At 46.6% G+C, this 22573-nt stretch overlaps 1 protein-coding gene across 1 annotated transcript in view; it reads right to left on the bottom strand.

Moving 5' to 3' along the window:
• Window positions 1–22573, bottom strand: part of LOC145417038 (uncharacterized) — a 35973-nt gene that overhangs the window by 9738 nt on the left and 3662 nt on the right. The window contains exons 3-6 of the mRNA XM_080285875.1: window positions 16045–16241; window positions 12468–12613; window positions 1764–1923; window positions 871–985 (exon numbers count right to left, since the gene is read on the bottom strand). Coding sequence (XP_080142001.1) covers window positions 871–985; window positions 1764–1923; window positions 12468–12613; window positions 16045–16241 — 618 coding nt within the window. The remainder of the gene's footprint in view (window positions 1–870; window positions 986–1763; window positions 1924–12467; window positions 12614–16044; window positions 16242–22573) is intronic.

Genomic DNA, 22573 nt, shown 5'->3' with positions numbered 1-22573 from the left:
ATCCGGGGTGGCAAAACAATCCATCTAATGCACACTGAACAAAAAAGTAAAAAAATCCAGATCCTTACATTTGGAGATGCCTGGACACACTGCTGGCGCCACCTAAGGCTGTGGCGAGGTAAGGTGCAGAAAACCAGGAAAGGAAAGCACGAAAGAGGGAAAACTATCCACTAAACGCCGAGTATGATGGATCTGACACTAATAGAAATATATATATATATCATCATCATCATCATCATCATAACCTTATTTCCCCACCTAGGTATTAACCCCTTCAATCCACGTACATTAATTACTTGACGCCAGCTATTTCTTAACATTTTTATCCAGGTTGAGATATTTTTTGTCTGAACTGGATACATCAAATCCACACTTCATTATCCCCTTCACTAACAGGGACTCGCCTACGATGAATATAATCGTTTAAAAAACAGCAAGAATACGAGAAAAAATACGTCAACGCAGTCAAACGGTAAAAAAAAAAAAAAAAAAAAAAATGTAGGAGGGGGTATATGGCAGAAAAATGTAAATATCCCATAAGCACTAATAAAAGAGTGGGTCAGACTTGTATTTGGCAGAAAACTTTAAATTCACTATAGGCACTAAAAAAAATACATAAATACAATGTAGCTACTTGGCAGTTAACTTAAAACACACTATAGGCACTAAAATGAAGGTTGGTGGGGTATATTTGGCAGAAAACCAGGGCCATATTTAAAAAGAAAACTTTATACAGACTACTGACACTTATAAAGGTGGGGGGGGGGGCTACTTGACAGGAAACTTTAAACACTAATGGCACTAGAGAGAGAGAGAGAGAGTAGGTAGGGTGCATTTATCAGGTAAGTCACACACACAGTCAGCACACACCTGTACAATGGGTCCAGCCATACGGTCCAGGAATTCCTTAGTGAAGAGCGCTGTTTCGTTGCCACACGTCTCGTACACAACGCGTTCTGAACACTGCAGGTATTCTTGGAACGAACTGGCAAGGAGGAAAGAAAGTTAGTGTAGGGAGTTTAATGGGAGTGTTTCTCTCTCTCTCTCTCACACACACACACACACACACACACACACACACACACACACACACACACACACACACACACACACACACACACACACACACACACACACACACACACACACACACACACACACACACACACACACACACACACACACACACACACACACACACTGCCACATCCCACACCATCACACATCACACTGCCACACGTTCATACTGCTACACTGCCATTTGCACACAGACTTTTCTCACACTGTAGTACACCACACACCACAAACTTCATACCACACAATTAACCACTACCACAGTACTCCACACACCATTACAGTACCTCACACCACACTATTACAACCCTGTCGCACACCACATACTTCATACCACACACTACTCCAGTATTCCACTCCACACTCCACTTTCAGTACTCCACACCATAACATTTTTTTCACTCTACCACACACCACATACTCCACACCACACACTACTACAGCATTCCTCTCCACACTCGACAGCTAGTGCTCTACACCACACCACACTACTTCACACCACACACACCATTTCCACCAAACCACACCTCACACCACCGCAGTACAAGACAAAGAAAATATATAAAACAGATAACAGGCTAATTTTGACTCATTATTATAATAGAATATGGAACACATATCTGAATCAACATGGAAATACGATTGTTGAATCAAATCTGCTGAACCAAACTGAGTGTCAGACAACCCACCAGCACAGGATGATGACATTCCTGTTCTTCTCCACCTCAGTGAGGTGGACATCAGCTTCGTTGATGTGGTTGAGTCCCGCCGTCTTGGTGTGGTAGGTGACGGAACACACGTTGTATTTGGGGTTCACCTGACGCATGCACGGCGCGTGACCAACGTACTCTGGCAAGGTGGAAGAGGTAGCAGGACTAAGATACGTTTATATGCCTACTGACTATACAATGATCGTTATTATAACGCTATCGGGCTCCTATGACTTATTCCTGCCATATTGATGTCGTCAGGCATCGTCTATCTATCTATCTATCTATTGCCAGACGCCATAATCCCGTAAGGGGTGGCCTTTGACTGAGTTATTTGTTTTACGGGGAGGGTCGCTAACCCTCCACCAACCCACTTGTTGACACGTAGGGAGCACGTATGGTTTGGTTATATGGTTACCACCCAGCGTTGTAAATGGTTTCCTGGCTTACAGGAAACCATTTGGCTTATCACTGGCATCAGTTGGAATAAATTATTAAAACTGTCCCGTTCATAAGAGGGTTAATGCTGAAAGTTACTAACTTCTCATGATGGGTACAACTCTAGTATTTTGCTCTCTGTCTTGTTGTGAACACACGTTGTACAGAATTGGGGTTCAGTGTGACCAAAGTACTCTGGAAAGGAGAGGAGGAGGATGGCTTACAGTCCTGCCTCTCGATTCCTTACCGCTGACTACACTTGAAATAGCGACCTACATTATACATTCGACGTCTGTGTGGTGTAATCTGGGGAAAGATTAAGATTTAGCAAAATGACAACTCTCTCTCTCTCTCTCTCTCTCTCTCTCTCTCTCTCTCTCTCTCTCTCTCTCTCTCTCTCTCTCCAACCAGTGTTGTCCATCACTGGTATCCTATGCATTGCACTGATGAATCCAATCTGCATACTGCATGGCCATGAAATAGTCAGGTGGCGAGGTATACGCTCACAGCAGGGCAGGGCTGGGGAGGGGAGGGGAGGGGAGGAGAGGAGGGAAGAGTATAGTAACAAGAGTCGCGAAAGAGAGGAAGGAAGAGGAGAAAAAATGAAAGGAGAGGAGAGGAGAAAAAAAGAGGGGAAAGAAGTGCAGGCGGGAGGAATGTAAGATGAATGTACAGTAAGGTAAAAGAGAAGTGGATGGAAGAGAAAGGAAGGGGTAGGGTGGAGAAGAAGGAAGGGTAGGTAGGTAGGGGTGCCCACCATCCACTCACCTGATGTAGTGTTGTTGCCGGGTGATTCTACACTGAGTAGCAATCCATTTTAATGGTTTCTCGGAAACCATGAAACCTATTACTACGATGTGTGGTAACTATATAACCAAATGAAGCCTGGTGGATTAGTGGGTTACGGCGCTGTAAGGGTATATATCCGAGGGAAGGTTGGAGTTTATTGTTCACATAATGCTACTCAGGGATTAGCGAGGCTGGTCATCGTCGCCTTAAACGTCGGGACTGAGTAGCCTAGCCCCGGGCTACTATGCTCCTCATGTGGCGAAAAAGAATTAGATTAGATGATGGATGGATGGATACACCCTTACTGTCCCACCAGAAGCGTAAGGGCCCGCGGCTAGGCGGCTCAGTCACTGAATTTAAGGCGTTAAGGGATGTCTGCGATATGACCCCCACCCCTGATACCACATGGGCATTTCTATACCCTCATCAAGTGGTACGATGGTGGACTGCTGACCCAAAGGACGCGAGATCTATCCCATGTTGAGGCTGGGAACAGTATGGAGGTGGAATTTCATTAACCCTTTCACAAATGATTACTTTTTTTTTTTAATTAGGCAACCAGCAAACCATTACATTCACGTACTTGTAGTTGCAGCCCCAGGGTCATGTGCAATGTGAACCCGGTGGACTGCAGAATGAAGCGGTCTTTCTTTTGTAGCTCACCATCTTCCTTTTGGGGGACAAGGAAGTAATTCAGGGACGTTAGTATAGCCATGAAGTTGTGCCGCCTGGTTAAATCGGTGCCACCACATGAAGGCGTCCCTCTCCAGCACCAGTGAAGGGTTAAGTGACGTATTCTAAGTTGCATAGGAGGCTCTGTACCATCTCCTTAGTGATTTATGTTGCTGCTGCATCAGTAATATTCTCTTGTGCCTAAATTTGTAAAGTCTTATGGTGCTGGAGAAGGACGCCTTCATGTAGTTGCACCGATATGACCAGGTCGCTCAACTGCCTGGTTATACAAACGTCCCTCAGTTCCCTTAGTATCCCCTGAAAGAAGGATGGCGGACTTCAGATGGACGGCAACTTCAGCCTGCAGTCCACTGGGGTCACAATCAGATGAGGCTGGGGTTTTAACTATACTGCCGTACTATTCCTTAGCGATCTCTGTTGCTGCTGCATCATAATATTCTCCCGTATGGTATTTACGTCGTCTTGATATCGAGATATTTTGCATCGATAACATACAGCGGGATACCGAGAAGTAATGCGATGAATAAATCACTAAGGAAGATGTGTTACTAAATCTTCAAAGGCACTTAAAATACAACCCAAGGGTGTCAACTGATCCTTCACAAACCCCTTCATCATGTCAAACAAACACCTTTGCTATAACCACCACACCAGTCCTGCATGACACTGTTCCCTCGTTTCCCTCCCTCTACAACTCACTCCTGTCACTGTCCCCCCTAAGATTATCCCACAGCATCTTGTATTAACCCTACCTTATTCTACCCTTCCCCGTCACCCTCTCTCCCTCTTTTTCTCCCTTTTTCAGCCCCCTAAATCACTCCTAAACCCTTTCCCCTCTTATCTTCCCCCTTACAATCTCCCCCTCCCCTTGCGTCTCTACCTTTTCTAACTCCCACCAAACACCATTCCCCCTCCCCCTACCTCATCCACTTAGTCCTAACACCCACTACACAGTCACTCGTCAGTCTATCCATAAGTCCCTCTTCACCCCCCCTCCCCCTCCGAGCCCATCTTCCACTTTCCCACCCTCCCCTCCCCTCCTACTCATGATCTTCCCCTCCCTATCCTGACCCCCCCTTTCCTCTCCTGACTCCCCTTTCCTCCAACATCTGTCCCATTATCCTCCTTTTGACTCCCTCCTTTCATCTCCCCATCACAGGTCTTTTCTCTTCCTCCGACCCCTCTCATTTCCTGACCCTCCCCCCCCCCTTGTTTTTCCTCTCACTCACAAGGTCCCCTTCTCCTTTCTAATTTCCCCTTCTAACCTCTCTCTTTCACTTTTTCCCTCTCTTTTCAACCAGATCTTCCTCCTTTCTCCTTCTATTCCCCCTCCTCATCCCCCCCCCATTTCTCCTCCCCCTTCCCATCTCTTCTCCGCCTCACCTCACCTCACCTCACCCAGGGCCAACACCCACCAACTTGCCGCCCGTCAGTCACCTGGTACAGACGAAGGGCTTCGAACCATGCTGGTGAAGCCTCGAGACACAAAAACAAAAACTCAAAACTGCCGCTCTTTCAAGCAGTTTTAGCGCTCACCGCCGCAACTGTCATCGCTCGGAGGCAGGCACAGTAACAATTGTTTTCAGTCAACTATACAGCCAATAACCCCGCAGGGCCGTAAAGTCGAAACTCAAACTGTCGGATGTAACAGTTTGGAGCCGTACAGCCAAAAGCCATCACACCCCGTCCATCTGCCCAATCCAGGCAAATTGACCAATTTTGTCAGCTCCATAATTTATTGTTCATTATTTTTCCCTTATGAAAACGTAACTCGGCCAAAGTGACCAAAAAAAAAAAAATAATAATGATAATAATCCACTCTGCACAGGCGCCACATTCCTAGCTGGACAATACATTTTCACGGCTGCACGAAAAAAGAAATTGAGTGTTGATTTTTATTATGCCGGCCTATACCAATATTGGCGGAGCTGCAGTGTGGGTTTATGCCCACCAGGGACGGGAGGGGGACGGGGTTGGCATATGTGGGGAGGGGGTGAAGAAAGAGAGGAGGGATAGGAGAGGAAGGGAGGGATAGGAGAGGAAGGGATGCAAAAAAAGGAAGAGGACGAAAGCATGGGCAGTATGAACACTGAAGTAGAAGTGCATATAAGAGGAAAAAAAAAAGGGAAAGAAAACATATAGGCTACCTGAATAATGAGGTAGAGAAAAGTAAGAAGGGGTGAGGGGGAGGGGGATTTGGCATGTCTAAGAGGGAAAGGCTCTAGGGATGGTAATGTGCGGAGGGAGAAAGGAAGGAACGGAAGGGAGAGGAGGAAAAGAACACGTTACTAAGCAATGAGGTCGAAGAGGGTGAGAGAGAGAGAGAGAGAGAGAGAGAGAGAGAGAGAGAGAGAGAGAGAGAGAGAGGAGGGGGGGGGGAAGTTTTCGCATCTAGTTGGTGAGGGATGGGAAAGGGAGGGAAATTGGTGAGGTATGAGGGGGCAAGCATGGGACGGACACATACCTGAACATTTGGGGCGCGGAAAGGAGAGGGAAAGAAAGCATATAACGTGCGATTTGACGTACAGAAGGGAAGGCAAAGAGAGAGGGAAAATAGCATGCTCTTTATATCTAATGGGTGAGGGATGTGTGTGTGGAGGGGGGAGGGGAGACGAGAAATAAAAAAAAAAATCAATTGACAAGACAAGGCTCATTAAGGCAGACATTCACACTTACATCACATAAGTATATAGTAAAGTAGTGGGAGACGAAGATCACATAAATAACCACTGATGCAGAGATGAACACACACTTATGTTGCCAAGGGTTATATTCTAACTGGCAATGGGGAGTTTCAAAGCACCTTTTCCTCGGCATTTTATTTTACATATTACACCTGAACATACTCTTGTACTCGTATAGCACCTGTATTGTTTTAATATGGTCACAAGTTTCCATCAATAGCACACAATAGGATATTCAAATGTAAAGTTCAAAATAAACTGCAAAGAAAGATGTATCACTAAATTTTCAGGACAACTTTCAATACAAGGCATAAGACCCAAGCTGTCTCAGTCCAGACATTTCATCTCTTCAATCCGATGATGTATTTCTTTTTTTATTGTGGCTCCTTCCAGACGATTTCATTCACACCTGTGTATACCTGGTGCAGTACAGGGGTTGTAGTACTGGTACCTGCAACCCCAGGCTTATATGAACCTGCATCCAGTGCGCTGCAGGCCCAACTTGCCCTTCCTCCACAGGCCACCATCCTCCTTTTGGCGGATGGGAGGGGATTGAAGGTCGTTTATACAACCAGGCAGCCCCACCGCCCGGTCCTACTGGTGCCACCACATGAAGGTGTCCCTCTTCAGCACCATATTAGTAAATGAAGGCTGTATTTAACCTCTCTCGTTCGAAAAGTCGGGCCAAGACATATCACCTGGTGGTAAAAAGAATAACAAAGAAAATACGTCATCGGACCGAAGGGGTTAAGAACAAACTGCCCAATCGCTCGCCTCTGAGTGGCAATTGGTAAGCAATAATTTCCAACCATCTCTATGCTTTTTACTATACCTTGTCCTAAAACGGTCATCTTTCCTTTTTCAATACTGAATTACTGCACTACAGTAGCACTAGAATATGATGCTCGTCACGAAGAAGTGCTATGGAAAGGATGTAGAACCATAGCATTATCTTTTTATGCCACTCAGCTACATGAAATAAGCTACAAATAGACGAAAATATGTCAAGTTACGGTGAAAAGACTACAGTTAAATCCTTAAGAGCCAGATCAGGCTGAGTCGCATTAACCCACTAGACCACCAGGCGTGCAGTTGCCACAGTGGTGCCAGTGGTTTAATATGGCGCCGCGGAACAAATCCCATGTCAGATATTACCACGCTGGCTGGGCTGGTAATAGCCCCAGCACAGTATACTGTACAAAATATATCCCAGTATTACCCTTACCCTGCCTCCACACTTCCTACTCGTATCACTTATTCTTTACCAATTTATTTTGCATATTACATTTTATAAGCCTCTTGTATGCAATTTATACCTTTCTGATGTCGAAACAGTTTGCACCAGTAACATACAAGTGAATTCTAAGGTGTCATAAGCAAACCAAATCGCACAGGAAGAGGTGTTACAAAAGTTCCTAAGGGAACGAGATGACCACCCAAATTCTTTATCTTCTTCAACCTGCAACTTTCCCATTCTTCCAGGCCAAACTCTGCCCTGTCCCACCACAACGCTGTCCATAAACAAACTCTGCAACTATCTATCTATAAATCTATGACTGGACATTCTAATTCCATCAGGGGTAGCCACAAACGAATCCTCCATATCACCTTCTCATCTGCCATAAGGCTGCCCTCGCTCCAACTCATCCCCTCTCACATTACCCTTCCATCCCATCCCTCGCCTCCCCTTCCCCCCTCAATCTCATTCACACACTCTCCTAGTCAGTCTCTCATTCCCCATCTTCTCCACATGGCTGAACCATCAAAGTATTTCTCCTACCGCTTTTAGTCACATTCACATCAACACCACAACGCTGCTTCTCTTACCCGTTTGTCTCTGTTTTTCCACGAACTCCACATGCTCTTTTCAAATACCTCATTTTCACTGCTCTCATTTTTTCCCATAATTAAGCTAAGGAAAAAACATCTATCAGCCCATAATTCTACCATGAAAAATCAGTTTCCTCTTCAACTATTAACCTTACTACCCTTACATACTTCCCCGGTGCTGGAGAGCCACGCCTTCACTTGGTGAAAACTTGATATAAACAGCCGGCTCATCTCACCAATTATACAAATGACCCTCAACTCCTTCTCTATCCCAAAAAAAAGGACGGTGGACTTCAGGATGAGGGCAACTTCAGCCTGCATTTCACAGGGTTCACGTCCAGATAAACCTGGGACTACATTAACAACAGTGACAGCATTCTTCCCCTCCATTTCCTTCCAACACCTCCACTCCATCTTCCCACATTTTGCATCTCCTCTCAGCCTTCCTGTTAGAGAAAGTTTTGACATGATGGACACAGTTCTACGCAGCAGCCTGTGCTAACACAACACCCGTCTTTATATGTGAGAACCACACAGCACAACCATACACGTAAAACAATTACAACACAAATATTACGGGACGTTCTTCAGCAACATCCCACCTCCATACACTCCAACACCGGCAATGAAAAAACACCTACATACTCACTTTAACACAGGGTAACATAACAGCTCGATTAAAACGCTATACTACAAGCTCCCTCCCGACATCCACCCATCAGAGGTATCCTTAAATAAAGCTGATCCAATTACTAGGTTTAGATCAGGCCACCAGCCAGCCCAGCTTACATTTGGGTTGAGTGGAATCACAGATGACACGTGGCCCACTTGTAGATTAGCTCCACACACCACAACACACATAATGGCGCACTGCACACCACATGCCACACCAACACAACACAACACACACAATGACGCACTGCACACCACATGCCACACTAACACAACACAACACAACACAGCACACACAATGGCGCACTGCACACCACATACCACACTAACACAACACAACACACACAATGGCGCACCGCACACCACATGCCACACTAACACAACACAACACACATAATGGCACACAGCACACCACATGCCACACTAACACAACACAACACACATAATGGCACACAGCACACCACATGCCACACTAACACAACACAACACAACACACATAATGGCGCACTGCACACCACATGCCACACTAACACAACACAACACAACACACATAATGGCGCACTGCACACCACATGCCACACTAACACAACACAACACAACACACATAATGGCGCACTGCACACCACATGCCACACTAACACAAAACAACACAACACACATAATGGCGCACTGCACACCACATGTCACACTAACACAACACAACACAACACACATAATGGCGCACTGCACATCACATGCCACACTAACACAACACAACACAACACACATAATGGCGCACAGCACACCACATGCCACACTAACACAACACAACACAACACACATAATGGCGCACTGCACATCACATGCCACACTAACACAACACAACACAACACATAATGGCGCACTGCACATCACATGCCACACTAACACAACACAACACAACACACATAATGGCGCACTGCAAATCACATGCCACACTAACACAACACAACACAACACACACAATGGCGCACTGCACATCACATGCCACACTAACACAACACAACACAACACACATAATGGCACACTGCACATCACATGCCACACTAACACAACACAACACAACACACATAATGGCGCACTGCACATCACATGCCACACTAACACAACACAACACAACACACATAATGGCGCACTGCACATCACATGCCACACTAACACAACACAACAACACATAATGGCGCACTGCACATCACATGCCACACTAACACAACACAACACAACACACATAATGGCGCACTGCACACCACATGCCACACTAACACAACACAACACAACACACACAATGGCGCACTGCACATCACATGCCACACTAACACAACACACATAATGGCACACGGCACACCACATGCCACATTAACACAATACAACACAACACACATAATGGCGCACTGCACACCACATGCCACACTAACACAACACAACACAACACACATAATGGCGCACTGCACACCACATGCCACACTAACACAACACAACACACATAATGGCGCACTGCACACCACATGCCACACTAACACAACACAACACAACACACATAATGGCGCACTGCACACCACATGCCACACTAACACAACACAACACAACACACATAATGGCGCACTGCACACCACATGCCACACTAACACAACACAACACAACACACATAATGGTGCACTGCACACCACATGCCACACTAACACAACACAACACAACACAACACACATAATGGCGCACTGCACACCACATGCCACACTAACACAACACAACACACAGAATGGCGCACTGCACACCACATGCCACACTAACACAACACAACACACATAATGGCGCACTGCATATCACATGCCACACTAACACAACACAACACAACACACATAATGGCGCACTGCACATCACATGCCACACTAACACAACACAACACAACACACATAATGGCGCACTGCACATCACATGCCACACTAACACAACACAACACACATAATGGCACACTGCACATCACATGCCACACTAACACAACACAACACAACACACATAATGGCGCACTGCACATCACATGCCACACTAACACAACACAACACACATAATGGCGCACTGCACATCACATGCCACACTAACACAACACAACACAACACACATAATGGCGCACTGCACATCACATGCCACACTAACACAACACAACACAACACACATAATGGCGCACTGCACATCACATGCCACACTAACACAACACAACACAACACACATAATGGCGCACTGCACATCACATGCCACACTAACACAACACAACACAACACACATAATGGCGCACTGCACACCACATGCCACACTAACACAACACAACACAACACACATAATGGCGCACTGCACACCACATGCCACACTAACACAACACAACACAACACACATAATGGCGCACTGCACATCACATGCCACACTAACACAACACAACACAACACACATAATGGCGCACTGCACATCACATGCCACACTAACACAACACAACACAACACACATAATGGCGCACTGCACACCACATGCCACACTAACACAACACAACACAACACACATAATGGCGCACTGCACACCACATGCCACACTAACACAACACAACACAACACACATAATGGCGCACTGCACATCACATGCCACACTAACACAACACAACACAACACACATAATGGCGCACTGCACATCACATGCCACACTAACACAACACAACACAACACACATAATGGCGCACTGCACATCACATGCCACACTAACACAACACAACACAACACACATAATGGCGCACTGCACATCACATGCCACACTAACACAACACAACACAACACACATAATGGCGCACTGCACATCACATGCCACACTAACACAACACAACACACATAATGGCGCACTGCACATCACATGCCACACTAACACAGCAAAACACAACACACATAATGGCGCACAGCACACCACATGCCACACTAACACAACACAACACAACACACATAATGGCGCACTGCACATCACATGCCACACTAACACAACACAACACACATAATGGCGCACTGCACATCACATGCCACACTAACACAACACAACACAACACACATAATGGCGCACTGCACATCACATGCCACACTAACACAACACAACACAACACACATAATGGCGCACTGCACACCACATGCCACACTAACACAACACAACACAACACACATAATGGCGCACTGCACACCACATGCCACACTAACACAACACAACACAACACACATAATGGCGCACTGCACATCACATGCCAGACTAACACAACACAACACAACACACATAATGGCGCACTGCACATCACATGCCACACTAACACAACACAACACAACACACATAATGGCGCACTGCACATCACATGCCACACTAACACAACACAACACAACACACATAATGGCGCACTGCACACCACATGCCACACTAACACACATCAACGCTATGAGCAACCTGTGGCACGACCGCATAGGGGCAGTTGCTTACCTGCCGTCGACGGGTCTGCTGGTCCAGGCTTGACCGGGATTGAAAAACAACAATCTGTTGCACTAACCTTCCTGATAGTGTCCTCTGGTGTTACACAGGTCCTTGATAACCCTAATGGTGCCAGCGTATAGCTTGTTGAAGTACTCTCGGTGCTTCTGCGTCAGGCAACGACGGGTGTAGCTGTCGATGCACTGAAGACCTTCCAACAACACCCTGACCAAGCAGACAAGGAGTTACGTGAGGTTAGGTTCATCATCATCATCATCATCATCATCATCATCATCAGCATCATCATCATATTCTTCACCTCCACTATCCGCATCAACAACCATCATCGTCATGTTGGCCTTAAAAGAAAGAGTTGGTCTGGGAATGTTGTGTCTCAGGTTGGGGTAGGTTAGGTTAGATCAGGTTATGGTGAGTTAGGTTAGGTTAGGTCAGGTTAGGTTAAATGATATTATGTTAAGTAATAAAATGTTGATGGCTTTAAGTAAGGTAAAGACGGGTGTAGTTATCGATGCAGTGAACACCTTCCAACAGCATCCTGACGAAGGAGAATTAGACAAGAACGTATCCACTGCACGAGGGTGATGCGTGTCAAAGTCCATGTGCGAATCTATGCAAGTATATGAAAGGACATACCATACTCTGTTCACTCAACCTATCTTAAAACTGCCATCCCTCCATCTTGAAAGCTGAGTTATAACAATAGATTATCACCAGAATACGATGCTAGGCACGAAGAAGCGACAGGAAGAGGATGGAAAGCCGCAGCATTGTCTTTCTGCCACTGAGCTATGTGAAACAAGCTACAAAAGGTGAAAATTTGGCCAAGTTAGAGTAAATGAAATATACCAGCAACCACTTAAATGCCAGCCAAGACTTGGGTTCCAACCTCAGACTAAAAGCAGACTGAAAGGGCATCATGCTACAGACTGAGTCACCGGAGCTCCTTAGGCCGTTATCTATTCCCTCCACCTCCAAAAATCTCACTAAGGATTAATATATTCGTCAGGTGATAACAACAATAACACGAAAACACTCTCATGGTTGTGAAGGATTTCATGTCATATACAGAAAATATCCTCCCCTCCCCCTTCTCCTCCTCCTCATTATCATCACCACCATCATTATCATCATCAATAAATAGTGAAGGATTTAATTTCATATGCAGAATATCTCCACCATCTCCTCCTCCTCCTCCTCCTCATCATCATCATCATCAAAGGACGTCGTATTGTTTTATTCTTACTTCTATCACGCGATTCTATTCAGCTAACACGAGAATCCTGTAGGTTCTTCATCCTAACTTGGTTCAGATTTATATCCTTTTGAAGCTAGTTTCACGGAGCTCAGTCACAGTGCTGCAGGTCTACATCCTTTCCATAGCACTTCCTCGTAACTACCATCATATTCCAGTGTTACTCTATCGGTAAACCACAACATTTAAGATGGAGAGATGGCAATTTTAGGTCAAGTTAGTGTAAAAGGAGTATATCAGTGATAGGTTAATGAAGGATGTATTTAACCCCTTCAGTCTGAAAAGTGTTACCAAAGTTGAATAAAACCGTCTGGCTACAGCAACAACATAATGAAAAAGACGTCATGGCAATGAAGTGGTCAGGATGGCAGGTGAAAAATTTGCTGCAATCTTACTAACTTTAACTGGGCCTACAATTACCATCTCTCCATCTTGATTATGCAGTTGTAATGCGAGATTAACAACGGAATATGATGCTAGTCACGAAGAAGTGCTGTGGAAACTATGTTGCTCTATAGTACTGGTCTATGCTGTAACTGAGCTATGTATAATAGGCTTCAGAAGAACGAAAATCTCGGCCAAGTTAAAGTGAACGAACTACAGAGTACACGAGGAACAGTTGGTAAAAACCAGTCTTAGGTTTATGCCTATCGACTGCACGAGGGTCATTACGGCAGACCATCAGTTTGTGCTGAGTCCCAATCTTCCCTCAGAACACGACCCGCACTAGTCAGTTGACATCAAGGTCCCAAATGTACTGTTGGCTGAATAGGGACAAGGAGGAAACTAACTGCGTCCACCAGTCTGACCGGCAGCAGAACCGAACTCTGGTTGTTTCAGTTGCGAGGTGGGTGTGCTAACCACTGCACCAGCAGGTCCCCCACACTGGACGCGGATCGATGAAACAGCTAAACTCTGGGTCACTCGGCCGCTAAACCCCTTTACTACGAGAATGGCTGCTGGAGAGGCACGCCTTCTCGCGGTGGCACTGATGTAACTGGTCGCCTCCTCTGCCTGGTTATACTTCCCTCACCTCCCTCCCTAGCCTCCGAAAAGACGATGGTGGACGGCAGGAGGAGGGCAACTTCATCCTGCAGTCCACTGGGTTCACGTTTTTGATGAACCTGGCTTGTAACTACTACTACAACAAAACTACTACTACTACTGCTACTACTACTACCAGTGTTGCTATTACCACTATGAGTTTAATTTTAGTTTTTCTATTTCCCGGTCAGTTTCTTCAGCTCACACTTTTTTCCAATTGCAGGCATTAGATATAACCTTCATTAACCCCTTCAGTATGGTGATGCCTTTTCTATATTATTTTATTACCTTAACTCAAATTGATTTAGGTTAATATAGTTTTTTTTCAAGGTGGAAGGACTGGATACTGCCTTCATTAACCTTCTCGCTGTGACTACTTTTGATTTTACTCCTACTATTTCCAGTCAGTTTTGTTCAGCTTAGAAGAGAAATTTCGAATCCAAAGTTTAGAATTCCTCCCACCAAATCTACTCTCTCCCCCAAAGAAGAAAATGAAAAAACTCACAGGCACACTGTATTAAGTTTGGCGACGTGGCAGCCAAACCGAGATCCTTATCTTTGAGGACTTCAAGAAGCTTTACACACACGGCGATGTCCCCGATGTTGAAGTCTTGTTGCAAACACTGTCCCTCTTCCACTATAAATATGGTTATTCTTCCACCCAAAGTCTACTCGTCTTCCACCTCAAATATGTTTCCTTTTCACCTTAGTTTTGCCTCCCTAACATTCCCAGTTTACTCTTCTTTCATCCTACTTATGCTTCGAAGAGGGAAGAGAGAAACCTGTACTGACACAGGAAAAATCATCTGATAATTACCAATATGCTGGGAATCGAACCCAGGACTCTCAGGTGAGAGCCAGGCAGCATACCACTACACCACGACCAGGTAAAAGTTAACTCACGTTGTCACAATCTTGTAACCAACGTCCCTCCGCCCCCACTGTGGGCATCAAGAGGATGAGTTAACCCCCTGGCACTCAGGCAAGCAGATGCTTTTAATCTATCCCAAGCACTTACGGCAAGTCAGAATGAAGAGAGAAACCTGTACTTGCCTGAGTGCCAGGGGGTTAACTCACCCTCTTGATGCCCACAGTGGGGGCGGAGGGACGTTGGTTACAAGATTGTGACAACGTGAGTTAACTTTTACCTGGTCGTGGTGTAGTGGTATGCTGCCTGGCTCTCACCTGAGATTCCCGGGTTCGATTCCCAGCATATTGGTAATTATCAGACTACTTATGCTTCACTTCCACCTCATCTATGCCCCTCTGCTGTCAAGTCCTCTCATCCACCTTAACAATGCACCCCTCTTCCACCACAACAGCAAAAATACAAACTCACGGGCACATTGTGTTGAGCTCGTGGATGGTGGCAGCAAAGCCCAGGTCCTTATTTGTGAGTACCTCCAGCAGCTTCACACACACGGCAATGTCCCCGTTGTTGCAGTCCTGCTGCGGCCCACGTCCCCCGCCTCCGTTGTACCGTCGCCGACCACTGTGACCCCCACCGCTGCCGCGGCGGTTATCCTCTGACCTCTCCTGTGCCAAGAGGAACAAGAGTTGGATCAAATCTGGTACAGATTATTTGTTTTCATCTAACGTACTTAGGCAACTCCCACAACTTGAATACTACTTTGTGGTTCCATGAAATTTGATGGCACGTAATAGGAGGCAGGAACTGGTATCTAGGTTACTATATACTTTAAAAAAAAAAAAAAAAAAAAAAAAAAAAAAAAAAAAAAAAAAAAAAAAAAAAAAGGCCCAGCTTTTCGACCTTCTGTGGATTATTTTCAGTGGTTCAATGACAGAAAATGACAATGTTATGGCTCTACATAATTTACACAGCACTTCGTGACTAGCATAAAATTCCTGTATTAATCTGCTGTAATAACAGCATTCAGGATGGAACGATGGTAGTTTTAGGCCAGGACAGAGTACAAACTGTATAGTCAAATCGATCTTACACTGTGACTACACATGACCATCACCTGGGCTGAAAGGTGTTAATGAGCTTCGCCAGGATAAAAGAAACGTGTTACAGTAGATAAAGAGTTAAAAAGGTGCACCTGTAGTGATGTGATTAAGCTGACTACCTAATCCTTAAACCCCACGACATACCTTTTGTTTTATTTTCCTGGTAGCTGGCAATTTCATTAAGTTTAGGTGAGAATTTTCGAATTAAAGAAGTTAGACTTAGCATTCATGAACCACCTCACTACTACAGATAAGTCCTAAGCTACATAACACAGCTTGGTGACAGGAATATTGGAATACGTCATTGGACTGAAGTCGGTTAACAATTCAGACAAGAAACACATATTTGCATCTGATTAACGCTAACTTCAGTCCGTTTCATGCACCTCACAAAAGCCCATCAATTACTTAGCAATGAGAAAGCCCACTGCGGCAAAAAGTTGGCACCTGTATGACTGACAAGGAAAGCAATGTGGCTAATTTGTTTAACTGACTGAAATTCTCTCTCTCTCTCTCTCTCCCCCAACCCAGTACCCATCTAGTACGCATAATGAACCCAACGCACGAAACAGCTGCTGATTCAGTATAGATGGTTCGATACCCCGTTCGAACACCGATTTAAACTCACATAACTTCACGAGAACTCCGGTAATTGACCTGACTTGCTTGGCACCTGTCAATATTACCACTAAATATACCTTGGTGTGGAGAACGGTGGTGCAGTGGTTGGCTCCTGTACCTGGCAACTGCAAGAACCCGAGATCGATTTACGGGTGAGCGCTTTTCCCCCCCCGAGAGAGAGAGAGAGAGAGAGTGTGTGTGTGTATGTGTGTGTGTGTGTGTGTGTGTGTGTGTGAAGGGGGGGTAGGGGTATGGTGTGGTAATGTGAGTGCCCGAATCGATGTCTAGGCAGTCCCGTCACTACGAGGGGCCGTTTCCACTGGCCTGGATGAAATCTATCCATCTATCTATCTGTCTGTCTATCTGTCTGTTTGTCTGTCTGTCTGTCTGTCCATCATCAAATTCTTTTTTGCCCCATCAGGAACACAGACAGCCGTGGCGAAAATACACACCCTTCCTCTTTTCTCACGGTTCGGTAGAATTACTATTACCGGTACTACTACTATTACTACTACTACTACTACCACTACTACTATTATTATTATTATTATTATCATAATCATCATCATCATTATTATTATTATTATTGTTTGATAACCTCGTTATGGTCCAGTGGGCCTCCTGGTAAGCTATTTGTCCCTATGTACTCGTAACATTTAAAGTGAAGGTGAGCAGCCTGGCTCATTCCTGAGTGGCATTATGTGATCAAAGAACACCAACTATCCCTCAGACAGAAAGCCTTAATGGCCCCATCCGTTTCGAACGCCTTATCCCACTAGGCCACCAGGCGTCCATTTGGTTCAATAGTTACCACCCCGAGTAATAAATGATTTCTTGGATCACAGGAAATCATCTGGCCTGTCACCCAGATAGCCACCTGAAGGCAGCACCACATCGAGTGAGCGGATGGAATAAAATCGTCTGGCAGTAGCAAGGTACAGAAGGACAACTGGATTTTTGCAGGTGGACTGGAGCCAGGGTGACTGGGTGGTAACGTGTTGGCCTCTCGCTTTGCGTGTGGCCAGAGTGTAGTGTCAACGGCAAGGCATGGCGGATGGTACAACGGATGCAGGGACGGTCGCTGTTTTCATAGGACGGAACTGGACCAATTCACACACTACAGTACTGACTTGTGGTGGCATGAAATTTGATGACCCATTGTAATGAGGAAGGAATGAGTCTCCTTGGTTACTAGTCTCAACCCTTCAGTCTGACTACACCTGGCCATCACCTGAGTTGAAAGGGGTTAGGGATCCATGTCAAGGTTGAGTAAATGCCGTAGAGTTTGTCCTTTGATATGCTGCCACCTCGTCCCTTCCACCAATGGCATACACCCTACACACTGACACACACAAATACACCACATCTATAACACACACCCTCGTCCTCTCTCTCTCTCTCTCTAACAGCCTTTGCAACTCTACCATCCCCAGACCCCACCCACCTATACTCAACACCACATTCCACACACACTCCATTCCTTCCACCTCCCAAAACCACTCATCCACTCTCATCCTAAATATCCCTCCCTATTCCACTCATCCACTCCACCCATCCCAAATATCCCTCCCTATTCCACTCTACGTTCTTTCCACTTACTCCACCACACCAACAACCTTCCTGCTGGCCTTTTCCACCCAACCCTATAGTCTCCTCAACTCCACCCCATCCACCACACCACCCAAAAGTTCTCCCCACATCCACTTTCCATCACATTTCATTCACTCCACTCTTCCACCTCACTATATAGCCATCTTCTTTTATTTTCAAATTTCATCCACTTTACTCCACCCAAATGTTCCTCTCCTAAATTCACCCTCCTGCTACTCCACTCCTTCCACCCTGCCCATCAGAGCTTCTCCAGCACCTCCACCTCTTCCACCCTGCCTTATAGCCTCCTCACTGCTGCCTCAGACCGTTCCACCACACAATCCACCTACTCCACCTGTCTCTAATTTCCTCTACCAATTCCCACATCCCCATCTCACTTCACACCAGCTAATAATACACTTTGACATCCACTTCCCTCCACATTGCCTCCACTTCAAGCATCTGTCCAGCGTTTCCACCTCCATCCTGCTAAACAGCGCCCCTAACTCCACCTTCACCCAAAAGTCCCTGCCTATTTCCACATGCCACCCACAGTACCTTTCCCAATCCACCTCCCACCACATTATCTCCACCCACAGCATCTTCACAACCGCTCCACCTCTTTCACTTCACCCACCAGTCCTCCAGCCTCCACTCCACACCACATTTCACCTCCCTAAATATCCTCCCCAACCAACTTTACCCTATCCACATATCCTTCCAACCTCCACTCCCACCACATTCCACACACTCCATCCAGCTCAAGTGCACATCCCCCTCCTCTTCCACCCTGTCTCATTGCGTTCCCTTCCCAACTCCACTGCCACCTCCCCTCCAGACTATCCCTTCCACCACGCTCAATACGCCTCGTCTCACATATTCCAATCCCAGTAACGTAATACAATCAAAATCTCCACCCCACATATACTTCTGCTTCTCTACACATCCTCTCACCTCTTCCATCATTTTCATCCTGCCCAACAACCTCTCCACCTCCACCCAGACGCCGTGCCTCCACCCTAAGACCCCACCCGCCTCAGCCCGCCCACTCTACCGCACTGCACTCAATAAAGTCGTTCCTCTCACCCGGTGCACTCTCACTGGCCGAAGCAACGCAGGACTCCACCCACAGCGTTTGTTTGGCCCACCCACACCCTACCCACCCTCTCTAAGTCCTTCCCCAGCCCCTTCCACCCCTCCTGCTCTCCCCCACCCACCGCCCCAACTAGCTAGATCCTCCCACATCTCTTTTAGCTTGCAATTCCTTCTCCTCCCCACTTTCGCCATCTCCTCTTCTCCCTCACTTAATCAGACAATCGACCCTACCCTTCCCCATCTCCCTCGCCTGCTGCCCCCCGCCCATCTCCGTCCCTTCCCCACTTAACAACAATAAACCCAACCAAACATCTCTTTGCCCGGCCCCAGGGACTTTCTCCTCATCCCTTCCTCTCCTCACTTTCGCACACTCTCTCTGCCCCTCCCTTCCCCCTATACTTCTCCCCACTACCTCTCCTACCAGTTCCGTCCTTCAACATCCCCTCCATCCTTCCCCTTCCACGTCTGACCCCTACCCACCCCTATATAACCTCGTCCCCTCCCCTACCAGCTCCACGCGTCACATCTCTTTTATACTCTCCTCTCCATTCCCTTCAAACTTGACCTAAAACTGCAACCTCTCCATCCTGAAAGCCAACTTGTAGCAAGAACTAAAAACTGGAATACCAAGTTAGGTATGAAGAAGTGCCACGTAAAGGATGTAGAGCAGTAGGGATGCCTTATTTTGCCAGAACTATGCGACATAATGGAACAGGACGAAAATTTAGGCCATGTTAAGGTGAAAGAACTATAGTTAGAACCATTTATATCACCTCAGTTACTCTCTCCTTATCCCAACCCTCGCCTGACCCTCCCCATCCCCACCGCCACACCCAGAAGCGCTCCCCGCCCACTTTCCTTCTCACTTCCTGTCCACCATACCCTTCCCTCCAAACTTTCCCCTGTGTATCATCCCATCGTCTCCTTAGCTCCAGCCGTTCTAATCCCGCCAATCCCCATCCTAATTCCTATCACTGTCAACCTGCCCCGTCTATCCCACCCTCTTCTGTCCCCGCCCTTATGAGCACCGCCCATCCTCGCCCACCGCTCGCTTCATCCCCAAGGCCACCCCACCACTCCCGTCCCCTCCCCACTTTCGCCTATCCTTCCCTTCCTCCTCCCTTAAAAAAAAAAAAAAAAAAAAAATCCCCCGCCTATCCCTGTTCCTAACGTCCCCATCCATCACTCCTACAAGCCAGACCAACTGATCACATCACTAACTCCCTCCCCTCCTCAACTGGTCCCATCCCTCCCCATCCCCCTCCCACCAGCCCCCTTCCATCTTCTCCCTCTCTTTCTTTTCTCACCCTTCATCTCTTCTTCCTCTCCCTTTCTCTTTCTCTCTCGCCAACACATTATAAATTGCTCTCTTCATTTCTTTTACGTCCCCCTCTCCTCTCTATCCCTCCCATCCCACCCTTGCCTCTCCCCATCTCACAACCTTCACCAGTTACGTCTATCCCCACCTGTCCTGCCCCGCCCTTCCTCAGCAGCCCCGCCTATCGCTGCCCACACCAACCCCACCTATCCCCACCCATCCCTGCCTCTCCTATCTCCTACCAAGTCAAACCAACCACACCTCTTTAATACCCCCAAATGCTCCGTCATTCTTCCCCAGTGTGGAGCCAGAAAGGGACGCCTTCATATGGTGACACAGATATAACAAGGTGGCTTAATTGCCTGGCTATACATACGTCCCTCAGCTACTTCCCTGACTCCCAAAAGGACAATGGTGGAATGCACGAGAAGGACAATTTAAGCCTGTGGTCCGTCGGGTTCACGTTTCACATGAACCTGGTGATATTACAACAACAACTACAACTACTACTACTACAACTACTCTCCAGTTTGGCCTGCCACTCCCCTCTCCTTGACCCTCCGCCCCTACCATCCCTGCTCCGCCCACTCCCGCCTTTACTTGCCCCGCCCATCCCCGCCCACATTCAGTCCACTCCCTCTCACTCGACTGCTTCCTCTCCTACAGGCATGAACTCCGCTGGGCCTTCTGCTTGTTGCCCTAAACACTCACACGAACTCAGTCCCTTCTGTACCATTATGCCTTGTGTTGATATATACCTGCTGTCACATGATACACTTATATGTTTGGAAAGCCTCTAACCCTGGAGTTAATGAAGGCTGTATCCAACGCTTCCAGTTCAAAATAGTCTCCCTTAAGCTACAAATAAATAAATAAATAATCGTTCAGGGGAAGCTTCATCCCCAAACTCTTCGGCGTTTATAATCACGCCACACCGCACACACTCGGCCATGGCTGGTGACGGCAGACTGTGACATTCAAACTGCCTCAAGGACCAGTTTTTCGCGCATGTGCATTTAGGTCAGATGGCAGCGGCGATGGCCTTTACCTTGACTCATCAGTGGAGGTGAAGAGGATGATATCACGACCTTCCAACACTCTGTCTACCTATTTATCTGTCTATCGATCTGTCTGTCTAACTAGCTATCAATCTATCTATCGCTGTGTCTGTCGTAAACTTCAGGAATTATGGTAACAGTAGTTCCGTTAGTTTTAAAGCAGGGAGCTCATTTTATGAGCTGGGTAGACCTACCTGAGTAACTGTCTACACTAC

Source organism: Coenobita brevimanus, chromosome 108 (genome assembly GCF_032717465.1).
Source record: "Coenobita brevimanus isolate Jiangsu-jjx chromosome 108, ASM3271746v2, whole genome shotgun sequence".
NCBI classification, from domain to species: Eukaryota; Metazoa; Arthropoda; class Malacostraca; order Decapoda; family Coenobitidae; genus Coenobita; species Coenobita brevimanus.
This window is presented reverse-complemented; position numbering and strand designations above follow the sequence as displayed.